The following is a 19,589-nucleotide window of genomic DNA, read 5'->3' as shown; positions in this document are numbered from 1 at the left end:
CCGGAAATAAGTTCCACAAATTCACAAAGCGCGCCTGCTGACTGGCTGAAATTGACGAATGCGCCAGTTTTGATTGACAGACAGTATCGGTCTATAGGTGACGTGTATTTTTGTAGAGTCACGCTAGAATGGACAGGATAGGAGAGCCAGGTATCATTGTTGGCAAAGGTCTGGTGTCATGTTGTCGAAAGCCAGTTGGTGTTCGGTGGTGTTGAGATAGCTAAGATACATAGCGTTCACTACATGAACGCTATGCCGCACCTCCATAGGCCGCAATGGTGGAAATCCTTTGTCGCACTTTCGCGCACTCGTTACGACTATTGCGCACGAAAAACTTATATGAATGGCTTCTTTGTACTTATACCTACTTGTGCACCCTAGTTTCGTTATCACAATATTCCAAAATATATATTTACAAGCCATCAAGCATCTCATTCGAACACTCGCAAATGAGCGGCACCATTTTAAATCACGTGACGCGAAGGGATTCCCTCCCTAAAATAGTAACACACGTGTTCCACAACTCGCTGTTTGTTTACAACAAAATTTCATACATTCTTGAAAAAATAAATGGATTGTGCGGAGACTTTCGTTTCCAATATAGACTGACAGACCCCGCTCTTTTTCACTTAGTCCAATCGCTTCCATAAAGCCAAGAAAAAGGAAAATGCAAAAAAATCCACAAATAGCAAAAGGCACCACTTTAGACTCTGATCCATATTTATTCCAATTTATGCTGAAAAGTAATAGCGGTTATAGAACTATGCTCCAGAAACGAAATGATCATGGAGAGACACAAAAAAAAACCATCAGGGAGAAAACACCAGGTCATGTATACTCGTGGAAAATCCCCTAAGCCTAAAAAGGGTTAAGTTAGGGATACGGAAAACAAGGGTAAGGGCATTCATTCTGCATCAAAGGCTGCTGTGAAAGATTGTTATGAAAAGTAGTCATTATATATTTGGCACTGAAACATTTTTATTCCTCGCAACGCGATTTGCGGGGGTACTAAAATGGACTCCGTCCGTGCTTCAATGTACATTTGTCTTTAAAATCGTTATCTATCCCTTCACCAAAACTGGCACAAAGATAGATCGTGAGGTGTACTGGTTTTGATAGCCTTGGATTTCTGAATAAAATGTTTTTTGCGTTTTCATGACAACAAGTTTGTTTGTTTTTTATTTTGTGTGTGTGTGTGTGCGTGTGCGTGTGCGTGTGCGTGTGTGTGTGTGTGTGTGTGTTGTTTCCACTTTGCTACATACACGCCAAAACATGTTAAATAAACATAACTCGTAGACATATTCATGAAGACTCTTTTGCCATTGCGGGGGATATTGATGAGTGCGCCATAACTTCATGAAATCATAACCTTTGGTTCAGAATAAACTTCATGTACAATTTCATATACTTATCATTGTTAAAGTTCTCAATATAAGTCAATAAAATTTGCACCTTGAAAAGTATACTTTTCTGAACTAATACTTCATTGGTAATTTGGAAATCCTGCTATTTATGTTGTCAAAAGGAAGGGGTACTGTCATATTTGCAAATGGAATTTCTTCAACTGACCAAACAAGTAAAGCGTTCTGTCCAGTGGTGTGTGAACAAGAGTTAAATATGATATTTGGCATTGTGAAGTAATTTGAATGACCCTAACCTTTTAACAATTAATTTCTAGATGTATCCACCTTATCTTAGCATTTGTATATACTTGACTTTCTGAACTGAGACTTCATTGAAGTATATAAGTGACTTAAGAAATAAAAACCTTTTTCATCAATGATATATGAACAAGAGTTTAAATATTATATTTGCCTTTGTGCTGTAATTTGAATGATCGTTCAATTGTTTCTTAGATGTATGCACTTGTTTTGGTATTTGTTTATAATTGAAACATGGGTGAAGGTGGGTGCTTGAAACCTAACACAAGATGGAAATATTAGAAGTGATATTCAAGGCAGTAGAAATGTGACCTTTTTATTTTTTATTTATTTTGAATGCATAAATGGAATTTAGAGATAATAAATTCGTTAACTCATTAATACTTTAATTCCTACATTCAATATGTCTCATTAGTAAACTATGTTTTGTAGTCAAACTTTTAGGAGCAGTACAGAAATACCAATGCACTGTCAAGGTGGCAGCAATGATCCAATATAATGAATATTGAAGAAAGCAGTGAAAACTCCAGAGCAATTCCTTTCAAAACAGTTGTTGAAAGGGCTGGGTGGTCAGTCAGTCTTGACTGGGAATGAAAGTCTCCGCACAATCCTTTATCTAAAGATGTATGAACATTTGTTGTAAACAAGCATCGAGGTTTGGAACACGTGTGTTACTATTTTAGGGAGGGAATCCCTTCACGTCACGTGATTTAAAATGGCGCCGCTCATTTGCGAGTGATCGACTGAGATGTTTGATGTCTTGTAAATATATATTTTGGAATATTTTGATAACGAAACTAGGGTGCACAAGTAGGTATAAGTACAAAGAAGCCATTCATATAAGTTTTTCGTGCGCAATAGTCGTAACGAGTGCGCGAAAGTGCGACAAAGGATTTCCACCATTGCGGCCTATGGAGGTGCGGCATAGCGTTTATGTATTGAATGCTATGTACCTTAACTAGTGTTGAGAGAGAGGCAAGGTTTAGGTGGTACCAGGAGCTAGTAGAGATACGCCCAATAAACAAACATGGGACAATATTTCAAGAAGGACCTCAGTCTAAGTACCTTTCGTTACACTCCACTACTGAGTCTAACAAAACCTTATGGGAGGTCAGGTAACCTTTGAGATTGACCAATCAGAACACAGCTTACCAAATCGGGAAAGTGCACATTCGCACATACCTTTTGAACTTTTTATCTCGAAAAGTTCGTACCCGAACGATTCCGAATGCTAGTTAGCGTACGATCACTTCCGGGCGATGCACACGGCGCACGTTACAACCATGACAACGCTTAGTAAACAGTCGCTGAAAATAGTGTTTTTGGCAATATTCACGGCTGTGATCATGCGGAAATAATGGTAAGGTTTGCGAATAACACTGAGACTAAGTTTACTTAGACAAAGTAGGACTTAGTAGGACCTTGAATTTAATATTTAGTTAATATGTTGAAATTTTAAAGTTAATATGTTGAAATTTCAAGATGTTTTAGTGAAATGTCAACTTTTTGATCGCGTTACAATCATGAAATTTGAAGACAGTATGTTAAAATTTCAAATGTTAACTTGACATTTCAAAATGGCATCTTGAAATTTCAGCATATCAGCTTCAAAGAAGGAAAAAGGAAAACAGATTTCGTTGTTTTGCCACCATACATTATCTTCATTTTGCCATTGGATATTTGAATGACAGAAATTTACATGAGACAGACCTAAGGGAGAGAGGTGATTTTCTTTAGTACTGGAGTAGCATGATTCTGTTGTCACTATCAAATAGCGGCAGTGGGATGGCCTGTGGTTGAAGCGAGTGCTCGTCACGCCGAAGGCCTGGGTTCCCTACGTCGATATGTAAAATGTGAACTTCGAGAGGACACGAAACAGTGCACTTACCGGAGTGTCTGCAGCTCCCCGCCAATGTCAGCTGACCTAACGCTCATTGACAATGTTTCTTACTAGTTCGACAATACACCCAGTGATTTCAGGTGCCCCCTGTCGTGATTTTGCTAGAATATTGCTAAAAGCGGCGTAAAACTAACACTAATGGCTAGTCGCCAGTTATCGCCAGCACCTGCCTGTAGCGCTTGCACAGACACTTTGATTTGAACTTCCGTAGTATTTTACACATTGACACATCGTAAGGTGATAGGCTACGAGAGTTAAAGTCAAGCGCTACAGCCGTGTGTTGGTACATGGCGATACCTGATCGCTAGCCAGTGTTAAATATAACGAAAGGCTCACTTCGGCGTTTCTGTTTGCATGCTCCCAAGACATTCCAAATGAGTTCACTGTTATAAACAAGGTTTCAGTATAATCACAAGAACAACTGCCTCTGATCACTAATAGGCAACGGGTAAAAATCCAATACTTACAGATGCAACATGCGGTAAACGTTGCCGCGAAGGAGTACATTGCCACGTGGCACCAAGAGGGAAAACTCTCAGAACTAATCAGCTACCCATGCCCACTCATGGAGATTCCTTTGTTGAGCGATACCGAACACATGGTACATTGACCAATACTGTTTGTGTTGTATGACATGAAGCCAGCATTGCGCCGCTCTGTGTCCAATCTCACTGAGGTCACCAGCAATGTCACTGTCACTGTACAACTAGCGCCACGTTAGATGGGTCAACCTCGGCTCAGTCTGAGGTCACAGAGAGCAGCGACATGTAAACAAACAGTTTGTTGTCGGTTTCACAATTCCTGGTATTCTCAGAACAAAATTATGAAAATTAACCCAGACGACGGGCGATATTTACGTACAATCACTTGCCACATATGTTTACAGTCACCTTACAATTTTCTTACCTGATCCTGCGAGGTTCCTAACACTAAACATGACAAAAGGTCTGAAAATACATTCAACAACCTTTACTTGTGCTCAGAAAGTAAAAAAGAACTCATTTGAATCGTGGCACACGACTACGTCAAAGGCACACACTACGTCAGTGTCAGGCCCAGTGAAGGACGTTATCGTACACGTCAACCAGTGACACATCAGCTCCTCTACCCGCAAGGAGCTCCACCACATCCCTGTGTCCATTCGCTGCTGCCTCCATCACCGGTGTCCTGCTGTACTGTCCTCTACTGTTGATATCCACTACATCCAGGGACAGGATCAGCTTCACGGTCTCCAGGTCTCCATTTCTACAAGCCAAGTGAAGAACGTTGTTACCGCTATTGGTCACCAGTGACACATCAGCCCCTCTACCCACCAGGACCTCCATCACATCCCTGTGTCCATTCACTGCTGCCTCCATCACCGGTGTCCTGCTGTGCTGTCCTCTACTGTTGATATCCACTACATTCAGGGACAGGATCAGCTTCACGGTCTCCAGGTTCCCATTTCTACAAGCCAAGTGAAGGGCGTTGTTACCGCTATTGGTCACCAGTGACACATCAGCCCCTCTACCCACTAGGAGCTCCACCACATCCACGTGTCCATTCACTGCTGCCTCCATCACCGGTGTCCTGCTGTGCTGTCCTCTACTGTTGATATCCACTACATTCAGGGACAATATCAGCTTCACGGTCTCCAGGTTCCCATTTCTACAAGCCAAGTGAAGGGCGGTGTTACCGCTGTCGGTCACCAGTGACACATCAGCCTCTCTACCCACAAGGAGCTCCACCACATCCATGTGTCCATTCACTGCTGCCTCCATCACCGGTGTCCTGTAGTGCTGTCCTCTACTGTTGATATCCACTACATTCAAGGACAGGATCAGCTTCACGGTCTCCAGGTTCCCATTTCTACAAGCCAAGTGAAGGGCGTTGTTACCGCTATTGGTCACCAGTGACACATCAGCCCCTCTACCCACTAGGAGCTCCACCACATCCACGTGTCCATTCACTGCTGCCTCCATCACCGGTGTCCTGCTGTGCTGTCCTCTACTGTTGATATCCACTACATTCAGGGACAATATCAGCTTCACGGTCTCCAGGTTCCCATTTCTACAAGCCAAGTGAAGGGCGTTGTTACCGCTGTCGGTCACCAGTGTCACATCAGCCCCTCTACCCACCAGGAGCTCCACCACATCCCTGTGTCCATTCACTGCTGCCTCCATCACCGGTGTCCTGCTGTACTGCCCTCCATTGTTGATGTCCACGTGACCCGCTGCCAGGATCCGCTTCACTCTCTCCAGGTCACCCTCCCTGCTGGCGTCGTAGAGGTCGCGACTTGTTGCTGTTGATGGAGTGGCTGCAACACAAAGTAATCAATGTACACCAGACATCTTTGTCTCACATCCACAATGGTTACATCATGTTGATACCTGACTCGGAACTGGCTGCATCATTTAAACAATTCCATCATGGCTGACAACCATACAGCATGACGGGAATGTCAGCATGTGGTTTCTGGAATCAACGATGGCGTGTTTAATAAACAACTTTCTATTAAAAACAGAAGTTGTAGCATTTTCTGGCATTCGGCTTGCCATTGTACATGTGTGATGAACCTTACAAGCTGATAACGTCAGTACAACTGTTGTTTGGTAATAAGGGTAACAAGATGTAACGTTGGTTTATGTCACAGTGTTTTGTTTGTTGTTTGACCCCACACTCAGCAGTATTCCAGCTGTCTGATGGCGACCTCAGCATAAATATCTGGTTCATGAAATCCTGTGGTTGACAACACGAACGTTGATCGACATCACTCAGCTTCCTGCCTGTTAGTCTTTCCCACCTACCGTGCGCATCAGAACGTTGTGTCGTCAGTGGCGCTGCCGGAACCGTCTTGTTCCGGTTCATACCCTCACTCGCCTCAGTCGTGGAGGCTGAAACAGGGAATATCTTATTCAGAACAAACAATACATAGCACGTAAGGATTTCTTTTGGCCTCAGTTTTCGCCTATCCACATACGTTTGCCTTTTCAATACAAAGTGTGAACAAATACATAACTTATGGAAGAAGTAATTAACACACATCGTTCAATTTGACTGAGAAAGCTCTTCATCGTGATGGCGTGTTTATGGAGGAAAAGCACGAAATCCCGTGATTGACAACATGAGCGTCGATGGATGCTACAGGTGAGACTCATCCCTCAAGTCAGAATCTCAAAGGGCATAGGCATCTACCAATTAAGGTAGAATTAAGCTAGAATTAAGGACCGATCTTCCTGCTCGCTGGGTTTTCAAACCTACCATGTAGATCAGAATCTTGTGTCGTCATTGGCGCAGGTGGTACCGTGCGGCTCGGGCTCGCGTCAGTCAATGAAAGCTGTAAAAACCGGCATCTGTCCAATCCGGACATTTATTATTAGCTCTACTATCCGGCACATTGTTAAAGCGGCTTATTCCTTCAGTCCTAAGGAGTGCCGGTTTAGACAGCTTCCACTGTATTTCTTCAGTCCCAGTGACTGCCGGTTTAGACAGCTGTCACTGTACAGAACACATGCATTATAACTGTTGGTCTCAGTTTTCGCCTTTCAGAAATGTTTTGCCTTTGAATATTATGCATGGATAAATTCAAAATGCAACTGTTTTAGTAGAGGCATTAGATATATTATAGTTTGATTCCGATGGTTTCAGGGGCGGTGGGGTGGTCTGGTGGTTAAAGCGCCCGCCGTGATATTGCTGGAATATTGCTAACAGCGGCGTAAAACTAAACTCACTCACTCCGATGGTTTGAGATATCTGCATGTTCATAAATAACGTGTGTCTATGCCCGAGAGAGTTTAGTTTTCCGCCGCACTCAGCGATATTGCAGCCACATGGCGGGTCTATGCCCGAAAGAAATATATTTCTGAATTAATTTTTAAAGTTTGAATCTGAAAATGTAACAAGTCGTACACTGACTGTGTGTTAACAGCTGGGATGCTCCTCTTTGTTCAGTGAGTGAGTGAGTGAGTGAGTGAGTTTAGTTTTACGTGGCACTTAACAATATTCCAGCTATATGGCGACAGTCTGTAAATAATCGAGTCTGGACCAGACAATCCAGTGATCAACAACATGAGCATCGATCTGCGCAATGGGGAACCGATGACATGTGCCAACCAAGTCAGCGAGTCAGACCACCCAATCCCGTTAGTCGCCTCTTACGACAAGCATAGTCACCTTTTATGGCAAGCATGGGTTGCTGAAGGCCTGTTCTACCCCAGGACCTTCACGGGTCTACTTTAACAGCGACTTGAACAACGGTCAACTCAAATAAACTGAATGAGTGCGACTAACAAAATTCTGAAGCATTTTTGTGTCCACCCTCTTTGTTCAAATGTAGTACATAAAACATTGAATGAATACAAATGTTGATTGATACTTTGGTTTGAAATATAAACATGAACGGTGTAACTAACCAATCTGCTCACCCTCAGGGATAGGGGTAAGTCGGGGGCGAATATATTCTACATATTTTTTTTATATATTTTATAGAAACATTCATAAGTATTGTCATTATCATTGCGAACAAACAAAAACATCTGTACTTATGCCTACTCGTTATTCCTCTTCACGGAATGACTACCATTTTAGTTTAGTTTGAATTTATTAACCGTGGCTGGAATTCAACGACATAAAATGCATAAAAATGTTTATGGAACACAGTTTAAATCTAGTATCAGGTAAACTCTGTGAAGCACTCACAAAACGTCAGACTACCCAGCAATGGCGACAGTGCAATTCTCACACAACTTCACGGTGCTGTCTGAGGAGACAACTGCAACGGACACTATCGTTCTTGTTACTGGAAGCAATGTGCTTTGATAAACAGCATGAGTGAATGAGTGAGTAGGTTTAGTTTTTCCAGGTATATGGCGGCGGCCTGTAAGTAACGAATCTCGACCAGACAATCCAGTGATCAACAGCATGAACATCGATATGCGTAAATGGGAACCGATGACATGTGTCAACCAAGCCTGAACACTCGATAAACAACAAGGATACACGTGGCTGTGTGTGGCGGTAATGATCGGCTGTCTGCGTGATTAACATTTTGTCTGTTTCAACATTGGAAATAACGAGAATATAGTATATGTGCACTTTAATAATCTACATTCTACTGCCATTTTTTAAAATGTTGCAGAAATGCATATTTTGCACACAAAGATTTCGGTCTTAAAAGAGAAACTCTACAGGTCCCCATAGCAAACAACGGTTACCGGACCTCTTAACTGATACTCTGTGTGTGCTGTGAAGAGAATGCATTTTGAACAATTCAGTGCAGCTCTTCATTGACGCAGAATAAAAAGAAAATGATACGCATTTGAAATGAAATACTTGACTGGACAGATTTAAAATAATCTCATAAATCTTGATCCCCAAGAGTTTTCAATGGTATCATGTCAAATGATAACACGTTCTTGCACATGGTTTGATCAGTAACGTTATAACAAGTCTACCAGGTGAAACGCTGCGTTGTTTACCTATGCCTTCCTTCATCCCCGCCTGTGACAGGGTAAACAAACGTCTGGGTGTAAACACTGTGTGAAGCAAGCACTCATACATATGCATTTACACTATTTATTAAATCAGTTTAAAATCAGAAAACTGAGAACTTACCCACCAATTACCACAGGCACTCGTGTCATTGCGCAGATTAAAGTTTCGGGTTTTTTTTAAATATAAAAGTTTTGAGATGACCCCCGATTTGAAACGCCTCACAGTACGACATAATCTAGACAAGACCGGACACTTCCGTGTACCCTACTCGCCTGCTTTGCTGATCGCTACGCTACCATCGCATGCAATCGATTAAAACGTCATCTGAACATAATCATGGGTGATTGGCCCTTCGATCACCACTCATGACACCTACCAGTTATTTATTGTTATTTGCATAAGTCGATTGAAAGCCGATTTTGACCCTCAACTAAACGATCTTGACACAAATGGTGGGCTATAGTAAGCGTCGACGAATGAGAGGGCTTGGTTTCAACACACTCTCTTTATGCAGCCTTGCTATCGTCCGCATATTATGTGAACCGTATGTTGACATGTCCTGTAATGGCATAGCCTGTCTGTTCACAAACTGGTTGGTCGATAGGCATGACGGTTGTTTAAAACTGATTTATTCGGAAATGGAATGTTTCCACTAAAACACAGAAAGTTTACCTCCGACATGCTGTTTCAAAAGCGGGAGTATGACTGTAAAACATTGAGTGAAATTATAACGAAATGATGACGTTATTCTCGTATCCATCAGTTGGAATGACACGATAGAGCGTTAATTAAGCGACTAATCTTTGCTGAAGCTCTCACCTGCTGTAGTTCTAGGGTGGGCAGTGGTTCTGGCATCACGCAGGTCAGCTACAGTCTGATTCACCTGCAGCTGTAATGCCCGGATGTCTCTTGTCAAGCTGCCCCGTAGTTTTCGTAGACTATCTCTGTAATTGTCACGTTCCCGTTGAACAAGTCTCAGCCGTTGCTCCAGTGCTTTAAGGTGTGTCTTCGTGTTTCGCACATTGGCTTTGAGGCTTTGAACTTCATCGAGAACATGTCCGCTGATGATATTCCCGATAAAGTCTCCTGTCAGGATGTCGGTCATGGCTTGTTGGACAAGACTTTTTATTAAGGGAGGAACGAATGTTCTCTTAAGTTCTTCTTTAAGCGTCAACTCCAACTCTTCAAAGTTCTCCATCACTTTAATCTCAATATCATCAGTTGAACGTTTCCATGCGTTGATCTCAATTTCGTTCTGTCTGACCTGTTTAGCCAAAGCAGCAATCCTGGGATCAGCCTGTACGTCGCTAATACCACACAATAGCAGACTGAACAATACAACAGTTGTTACCTCCATCGTGCAAGTGTGCAGTACGCAGATAGAAAGACGACTACCTCGCTTGCCGGGTAAACGGGTTTAATATAGCCCGACTCAAGTGTTAGGCAGAATGTCAGCTCGGGTCAACACATGCTCCATCAGCAGTGTGCGTACACGTGATCAACAACCGACATGGCGAATAGCTACTTGAGAATATTAGGATGTATATCCAGTGCCATGTACCAAGCAACATAACACTGCTCGATGTATTGTCACTTTTAAAGTAACATCAAATATATTGCAACACTTGTGATTACACTTTCTAAGTGAAGTACACATTCTAGTACTTTTGGTCGTAACAAGTTTCGCTTGTCAGATGGGTGGATAAAGGCGGTTGTTTAAAGTACCGCACGACTTTTACTGTTGTGTGGGCCGCGGTGGCTGAGAGGGTTAGACGGCTGACTTTGTGTGTGCCTGACTCTGAGAGTGTGGGTCCCGTGGCTGGATGAGACTCAACCCATCAAAACATGTTCCTGTAGTTAAACAACAATAACAAAAACAACACCTCGTATTTTTTGGTATAATACACAAAAGTTAAGCGCCACGTACTATTTTTTTATGTGCTACTTTGGATACTCAATGGTAACTATCATAACGAGATCTATGCCTGTCATTGACGTCATTGGTTTGATTATGTTTGGCAACTAAACGGGTGATGACGCTGTGATGACGACCCATTTACCGTACAAAGGCCCTGCATGACATGCCAGCATTTTCCATGCCTATCACCTGCCATCTCTCAGCGGTAGTTAACTTTCTCCTGACCATGACTGAAAGGAGAAACTCACACCGGTGAAACCCAGTGTGTGAAACTTGATTTTCAAGATTCAGATGGTAGGGAAAGTTGCACGTGCAGAACGTTTTCCTTGTCATAGCTTGACAATCTTAGGATGAAGAATCTATGGAAGGCTAATTCAGTCATAAACGTTTACAGTTTGTATGTCTGATATTCAGTGGTGGAATCAAGATGCTATGAAAATAGTCGCGCTTAACTTTTGTGCATGTGTACATACACTAGAGTCCTTTATGCATTACTGTCCTCGGTATCCAATGGTTAAAGACTACTTGTCACGCTTCGATTTCCTACATTGGTACGATATTTGAACCCCATTTCTGGCTTCCCCTGTTGTGGTATTGTTGGAATAGTGCTAAAAGTGGCGTTAAACTACATGCATTCATTCATTCATATTACAACATACATACTTTAAAAGGATTTACCGTGTCTCTTAAGGTAGAGTACACATGTTTCGTATACAGTTACAGTGTGCCTGGTGTCTAGTACATCATATAATATGCAGTGCAGACAGTCTTTTCAGTAGGAAAAGCAGTGCTTTAAGTCAATGTTCTAAGCACCATGGCCGTGTGGCCTCCTGGAAGCAAGAAGATGTTGTCCAATCCAGTTTGCTCATCAAAATACAGCGTCATGTCTCCACGTCTGAATACGAGACAGCTACACATGGTGAACTGAGCACTGGCACCAAACGCTGTACACACTGAACACCAAATATCTCGATTAATCTACAACTAAAAATAATGCTACATAAAGTTTCGGGAACGGAAATAAAGAGGAGTTTTATTGTTTCTTCAGATTTGGATTTGAGTCTAGAGACGGTTGTCAAACACACTCAAACCGATCGGTACTACAAGGCTTGTCGTTACAGAAAACCAGGGAATCAACTGACCATATTCCATAAAGCTCAAATATACAATCTTAACTGAGAACGATTGCACGCGGTGGACGGTTGTACGGTATTACATGCATTAATGTAACGATAGAACATTTGTTATAGAAAAAGAGTGAGTGAGTTTAGTTTTACGCCGCTTTTTAGCCATATTCCAGCAATATCACGGCGGGGGACACCAGAAAATGGGGTTCACACATTGTACCCATGTCGGGAATCGAACCCGGGTCGGTCATTGTTGGCAAATTTAGATAGTGCTAAACACAATTTCCACCTCGTGACTAACACGTCAACCTTCCGCTGTTGTTTAACAGTCCACATTCCAACCGGTCACAGTTAGATACATGTCAAGTTAAAATTACCAGTCTGAAACAGTGTAAATTTGTGGACACATGAAGTACGGTTCGCATAAGCGACGTATCTCTAAATAGGACATGAAGGTCGGGCTGTTCAAAGCTCAAGTGGAGAAACGTGCGATATTACCACTTATCGCTTGTCCTATTTCATCTATTATGCAGCCTTAAAACAGCGTGAGTGCGCAATAACACGTTGTTATTGAAACTCTTAACTCGTATGACCTTGACACCATGTACATTCTGTTGATCACTTTAGTTTGCCGAGTGAGTGAGTGAGTGAGTGAGTGAGTGATCATGAGTGAGTGATGTTTACTGATTTACTGATACAGCTGCCTATACACAACCTACCAGACCACACTGACATTCACTGATCGAGCAAACTGCCATTTCTTCTAAGGAGACTTCTTTTTCACAATGTAGTTCGGCTGAACTTATACACAAATTACTTACCACCTGAACGCAGATCATGGAGACATCGTCTGTGTTCAGTCTCAGCTTTCTGTGTATCGACCTCTGTAGTATTACAAACCGACGTAAGTAGGATCTTACATTGGCACTTTCACAAATCTGATTCTAGCGCTGCCTTTCGTGGAGTGAAGTACTGCGCATGCGTTGAAATCATTGTTACATGTTGATTTCTTTGTTAACCTATAAGGTAATTGGAAATCCGCCCGTGAAACAACTCAGTGTGATAACAACAAACAAGATTAAACATGGAATTATGAACAAATATATTTCTATGAAGTAACTAATTCACACAACAAGTAGTTAAGTAGTACAGTAGTGGGGAGAAACACCGCACCCTCACTTAGCTCGAGTCTAACCAAGGTCTTGTTAAGACAAAATTGCATTGGGTAGGTGAGAGATGTGAGACAGGCAGTTATATGCATTATAAGTCAGTGTTACATGCAATGGCCAGTGAGGTCACCTGACCTGAATCCCAATGAACACGTACTGTTAGCTTGTCTCTCTTCTCGTCAATTTAGTGCAGGTCAGATGTATAATTACGGACACACTCGCACTCACACTCAATGCATTCTGCCAAGTATCACCTGCTGTTGCCTAAAATTATATTTGTCGAATTTTATTACCAGAGTCGATACAGTAAGTGAATATTGCTTCTCCCCGCTTACAGAAACAATATCACTGAGGGGGACACCTGAAATGGGCTTCACACATTGTGTCCATAAGTGGAATGTAACCCATGGCGAATGTCTTGGAACTGTCAGTGTAAGTTAAGGGTATCAGGCTAATTGCCCCCTGGACAACTCCCCCCCGGACAACTGCCCCACAACTGCCCCCTGGCTATCTGCCCCCACCCATTGTGCCCTCCGGACAGCTGGCCCCCGGGTTAATAGCCCCCATACAACTGCCATTGTACCCATGTGGGGAATCGAACCCGGTACGTCGGCGTGACGAGCGAGCACTTTAACCACAACGCTGCTCCATTACTCCCTTGGGATTGGTTATATAAAATGTCCATCGTTATTTCAAGTTTATAACTTCCCATCGTTAAATCAATTTGGACATACATGGACATTGAATACATGCTCCGGTACTTAATGAAGTTACCTCGACCTGCCATGGGTGTCATTTGACCTCCCGGGTCATGCATTTGTAGAGAAATTCAGATCAAGCTGAACAAGCTGTAACACCGACGCTATGAGTGTCATCTTCGTGAAATACTACTGACTTGGCATTTTTTAATACATTGCATTGTTGAATCAACATGCATGACAATTATATTTTTTGCCGTTAATGTTTGGTTCTTTTCGCGAGAATTCTGTTTGACAAGTGCTCCCTCATCATGTTTTCTTCCATGTCTTCTCTACAGCATACCCTTTGACAGCAATCGTTGTCTTCATCGTTCTTGGCTTATCATAGCCCATTCGTCCTTCCAATATGGAAAGGTATTGTATTACTTTAGAAACTCGATGAATATGAAGGTCGTGGTGTAAAGGGTGTAAGTCATATGAAAAATTACCTGAAGGAAGCCTCCTAATTGTTTGTATACTTATTTACTACTGAAAATGTTAATGAAATGCCGTGTGAGTACTAAGGGTGGGCAATATATCGGTTAACCGCGGGGGTAGAGAATCACACTATTGGGCAGTGTGACTTGTCCAGACGACCACTCTACCGGGCGGGGTGACTTGTGCAGAGGACCACACTACTGGACAGTGTAACTTGTGCACAGGACCACACCATTGGGCTAGGGTGACTTGTACAGAGGACCACACTACTGGACAGTGTGACTTGTGCAGATGACCACACTACTGGGCGGGGTGACTTGTGCAGAGGACCACACTACTGGGCGGGGTGACTTGTGCAGAGGACCACACTACTAAACAGTGTGATTTGTGCAGATGACCACACTACTGGGCGGGGTGACTTCTGCAGAGGACCACACTACTAAACAGTGTGACTTGTGCAGATGACCACACTACTGGGCGGGGTGACTTATACAGAGGACCACACTACTAAACAGTGTGACTTGTACAGATGACCACACTACTGGGCGGGGTGACTTGTACAGAGGACCACACTATTGGCTGGGGTGACTTGTACAGAGGACCACACTACTAAACAATGTGACTTGTGCAGATGACCACACTACTGGGCGGGGTGACTTGTACAGAGGACCACACTATTGGCTGGGGTGACTTGTACAGATGACCACACTACTGGGCGGGGTGACTTGTACAGAGGACCACACTATTGGCTGGGGTGACTTGTACAGAGGACCTCACTACTGGGCGGGGTGACTTGTACAGATGACCACACTATTGGGCGGGGTGACTTGTGCAGAGGATCACACTACTAAACAGTGTGACTTGTGCAGATGAGCACACTTCTGGGCGGTGTGACTTGTACAGAGGACCACACTATTGGCTGGGGTGAATTGTACAGAGGACCACACTATTGGCTGCAGTGACTTGTACAGAGGACCTCACTATTGGCTGGGGTGACTTGTACAGAGGACCTCACTATTGGCTGGGGTGACTTGTACAGAGGACCACCATCGGCGGGGGTGACTTGTACAGAGGACCACACTATTGGCTGGAGTGACTTGTACAGAGGACCTCACTATTGGCGGGGTGACTTGTACAGAGGACCTCACTATTGGCAGGAGTGACTTGTACAGAGGACCTCACTATTGGCGGGGGTGACTTGTACAGAGGACCTCACTATTGGCGGGGTGACTTGTACAGAGGACCTCACTATTGGCGGGGTGACTTGTACAGAGGACCTCACTATTGGCTGGAGTGACTTGTACAGAGGACCTCACTATTGGCGGGGGTGACTTGTACAGAGGACCTCACTATTGGGCGGGGTGACTTGTGCAGAAGACCACACTATTGGCTGGGGTGACTTGTGCAGATGACCACACTACTGGGCGGGGTGACTTGTACAGAGGACCACACCATTGGCTCTGGTGACTTGTGCAGATTACAACACTATTGCGCGGGGTGACTTGTGCAGATGACCACACCATTGGCTGGGGTGACTTGTACAGAGGACCTCACTATTGGCTGTGGTGACTTGTACAGAGGACCTCACTATTGGCTGGGGTGACTTGTACAGAGGACCACACTATTGGGCGGGGTGACTTGTGCAGATGACCACACTATTGGCTGGGGTGACTTGTACAGAGGACCACACCATTGGCTGGGGTGACTTGTGCAGAGGACCACACTATTGGCTGGGATGACTTGTGCAGAGGATCACACTACTAAACAGTGTGACCTGTGCAGATGACCACACTACTGGGCGGGGTGACTTGTACAGAGGACCTCACTATTGGCTGGGGTGACTTGTACAGAGGACCACACCATCGGCGGGGGTGACTTGTGCAGAGGACCACACTATTGGCTGGGGTGACTTGTACAGAGGACCACACTATTGGCTGGGGTGACTTGTGCAGAGGACCACACTATTGGCTGGGGTGACTTGTACAGAGGACCACCATCGGCGGGGGTGACTTGTACAGAGGACCACACTATTGGGCGGGGTGACTTGTGCAGATGACCACACTATTGACTGGGGTGACTTGTACAGAGGACCTCACTATTGGCTGGGGTGACTTGTACAGAGGACCTCACTATTGGCTGGGGTGACTTGTACCGAGGACCACCATCGGCGGGGGTGACTTGTACAGAGGACCTCTGTATTGGCTGGGGTGACTTGTACAGAGGACCTCACTATTGGCTGGGGTGACTTGTACAGAGGACCACACTTTTGGCTGGGGTGACTTGTACAGAGGACCTCACTATTGGCTCGGGTGACTTGTGGAGAGGACCACACTATTGGCGGGGGTGACTTGTGCAGAGGACCACACTATTGGGCGGGGTGACTTGAGCAGATGACCACACTACTGGCTGGGGTGACTTGTACAGATGACCTCACTATTGGCGGGGGTGACTTGTTCAGAGGACCACCATCGGCGGGGTTGACTTGTGCAGATGACCACACTATTGGCTGGGGTGACTTGTACAGAGGACCTCACTATTGGCTGGGGTGACTTGTACAGAGGACCACCATCGGCGGGGTGACTTGTGCAGAGGACCTCACTATTGGCTGGGGTGACTTGTGCAGAGGACCACACTATTCGGCGGGGTGACTTGTGCAGATGACCACACTACTGGCTGGGGTGACTTGTACAGAGGACCTCACTATTGGCGGGGGTGACTTGTGCAGAGGACCACACCATTGGCTGTGGTGACTTGTGCAGAGGACCACACTATTGGCGGGGGTGACTTGTACAGAGGACCACCATCGGCAAGGGTGACTTGTGCAGATGACCACACTATTGGCGGGGGTGACTTGTACAGAGGACCACACTATTGGCTGGGGTGACTTGTACAGAGGACCACACCATTGGCTGGGGTGACTTGTACAGAGGACCTCACTATTGGCGGGGTGACTTGTACAGAGGACCACCATCGGCTGGGTGACTTGTGAAGAGGACCACACTATTGGCTGGGGTGACTTGTACAGAGGACCTCACTATTGGCTGGGGTGACTTGTACAGAGGACCTCACTATTGGCTGGGGTGACTTGTACAGAGGACCACCATCGGCGGGGGTGACTTGTACAGAGGACCTCTCTATTGGCTGGGGTGACTTGTACAGAGGACCCCACTATTGGCTGGGGTGACTTGTACAGAGGACCACATTTTTGGCTGGGGTGACTTGTACAGAGGACCTCACTATTGGCTCGGGTGACTTGTACAGAGGACCACCATCGGCGGGGGTGACTTGTGGAGAGGACCACACTATTGGCGGGGGTGACTTGTACAGAGGACCACACTATTGGGCGGGGTGACTTGAGCAGATGACCACACTACTGGCTGAGGTGACTTGTACAGATGACCTCACTATTGGCGGGGGTGACTTGTTCAGAGGACCACCATCGGCGGGGGTGACTTGTGCAGATGACCACACTATTGGCTGGGGTGACTTGTACAGAGGACCTCACTACTGGCTGGGATGACTTGTACAGAGGACCACCATCGGCGGGGGTGACTTGTGCAGAGGACCACACTATTGGCTGGGGTGACTTGTGCAGAGGACCACACTATTGGGCGGGGTGACTTGTGCAGATGACCACACTACTGGTTGGGGTGACTTGTACAGAGGACCTCACTATTGGCGGGGGTGACTTGTGCAGAAGACCACACCATTGGCTGGGGTGATTTGTGCAGAGGACCACACTTTTGGCGGGGGTGACTTGTACAGAGGACCACCATCGGCGGGGGTGACTTGTGCAGATGACCACACTATTGGCGGGGGTGACTTGTACAGAGGACCTCACTATTGGCTGGGGTGACTTGTACAGAGGACCACACCATTGGCTGTGGTGACTTGTACAGAGGACCTCACTATTGGCGGGGTGACTTGTACAGAGGACCACCATCGGCTGGGTGACTTGTGCAGAGGAACACGCTATTGGCTGGGGTGACTTGTGCAGATGACCAAACTATTGGGCGGGGTGACTTGTGCAGATGACCACACTACTGGCTGGGGTGACTTGTACAGAGGACCTCACTATTGGCGGCTTGACTTGTGCAGAGGACCACACCATTGGCTGTGGTGACTTGTGCAGAGGACCACACTATTGGCGGGGGTGACTTGTACAGAGGACCACCATTGGCGGGGGTGACTTGTGCAGATGACCACACTATTGGCGGGGGTGACTTGTGCAGAGGACCACACTATTGGCTGGGGTGACTTGTGCAGAGGACCACCATCGGCGGGGGTGACTTGTGCAGAGGACCACACTATTGGCTGGGGTGACTTGTGCAGAGGACCACACTATTGGGCGGGGTGACTTGTGCAGATGACCACACTACTGGCTGGGGTGACTTGTACAGACGACCTCACTATTGGCTGGGGTGACTTGTGCAGAGGACCACACTATTGGCTGGGGTGACTTGTACAGAGGACCACCATCGGCGGGGGTGACTTGTGGAGAGGACCACACTATTGGCTGGGGTGACTTGTGCAGAGGACCACACTATTGGGCGGGGTGACTTGTGCAGATGGCCACACTATTGGCTGGGATGACTTGTGCAGAGGATCACACTACTAAACAGTGTGACCTGTGCAGAAGACCACACTACTGGGCGGGGTGACTTGTACAGATGACCACACTATTGGCTGGGGTGACTTGTACAGAGGACCACACCATTGGCTGGGGTGACTTGTGCAGAGGACCACACTATTGGCTGGGATGACTTGTGCAGAGGATCACACTACTAAACAGTGTGACCTGTGCAGATGACCACACTACTGGGCGGGGTGACTTGTACAGAGGACCGCACTATTGGCTGGGGTGACTTGTACAGAGGACCACCATCGGCGGGGGTGACTTGTGCAGAGGACCACACTATTGCCTGGGGTGACTTGTGCAGAGGACCACACTATTGGCTGGGGTGACTTGTGCAGAGGACCGCACTATTGGCTGGGGTGACTTGTACAGAGGACCACCATCGGCGGGGGTGACTTGTACAGAGGACCACACTATTGGGCGGGGTGACTTGTGCAGATGACCACACTATTGACTGGGGTGACTTGTACAGAGGACCTCACTATTGGCTGGGGTGACTTGTACAGAGGACCTCACTATTGGCTGGGGTGA

At 45.6% G+C, this 19,589-nt stretch overlaps 1 protein-coding gene across 2 annotated transcripts; it reads right to left on the bottom strand.

The window, feature by feature from the left end:
- Window positions 1-4,515: 4,515 nt before the first annotated feature.
- On the bottom strand, window positions 4,516-10,433 carry LOC137260246 (putative ankyrin repeat protein RF_0381). Of its 2 annotated transcripts, none has more exons than XM_067797940.1 (3): window positions 9,853-10,433; window positions 6,348-6,434; window positions 4,516-5,857 (listed from the first exon to the last, which is right to left on the bottom strand). In XM_067797940.1, exons 1-3 carry the CDS (start codon window positions 10,388-10,390, stop codon window positions 4,611-4,613), a joined length of 1,872 nt encoding a protein of 623 aa, XP_067654041.1. In that variant the 5' UTR covers window positions 10,391-10,433; the 3' UTR covers window positions 4,516-4,610. The 2 variants fall into 2 exon arrangements, with proteins under 2 accessions (XP_067654041.1, XP_067654042.1); XM_067797941.1 differs by lacking the exon at window positions 9,853-10,433 and adding an exon at window positions 6,802-6,906.
- Window positions 10,434-19,589: the final 9,156 nt, after the last annotated feature.

This window comes from Haliotis asinina, chromosome 13, assembly GCF_037392515.1.
Source record: "Haliotis asinina isolate JCU_RB_2024 chromosome 13, JCU_Hal_asi_v2, whole genome shotgun sequence".
Lineage (NCBI taxonomy): Eukaryota > Metazoa > Mollusca > Gastropoda > Lepetellida > Haliotidae > Haliotis > Haliotis asinina.
The sequence above is the reverse complement of the archived record's forward strand: the minus strand, read 5'-3'. Positions and strand labels throughout refer to the sequence as shown.

Bases quoted from the DNA above. Each gene is read 5' to 3' on its own strand.
- LOC137260246 (XM_067797940.1), bottom strand. From the start codon at position 10,390: ATGGAGGTAACAACTGTTGTATTGTTCAGTCTGCTATTGTGTGGTATT. The intron at 6,435-9,852 runs GTGAGAGCTTCA...TCCCTGTTTCAG, and splicing joins CCACCCTAGAACTACAGCAG to CCTCCACGACTGAGGCGAGT. The intron at 5,858-6,347 runs GTAGGTGGGAAA...TTTGTGTTGCAG, and splicing joins ACAACGTTCTGATGCGCACG to CCACTCCATCAACAGCAACA.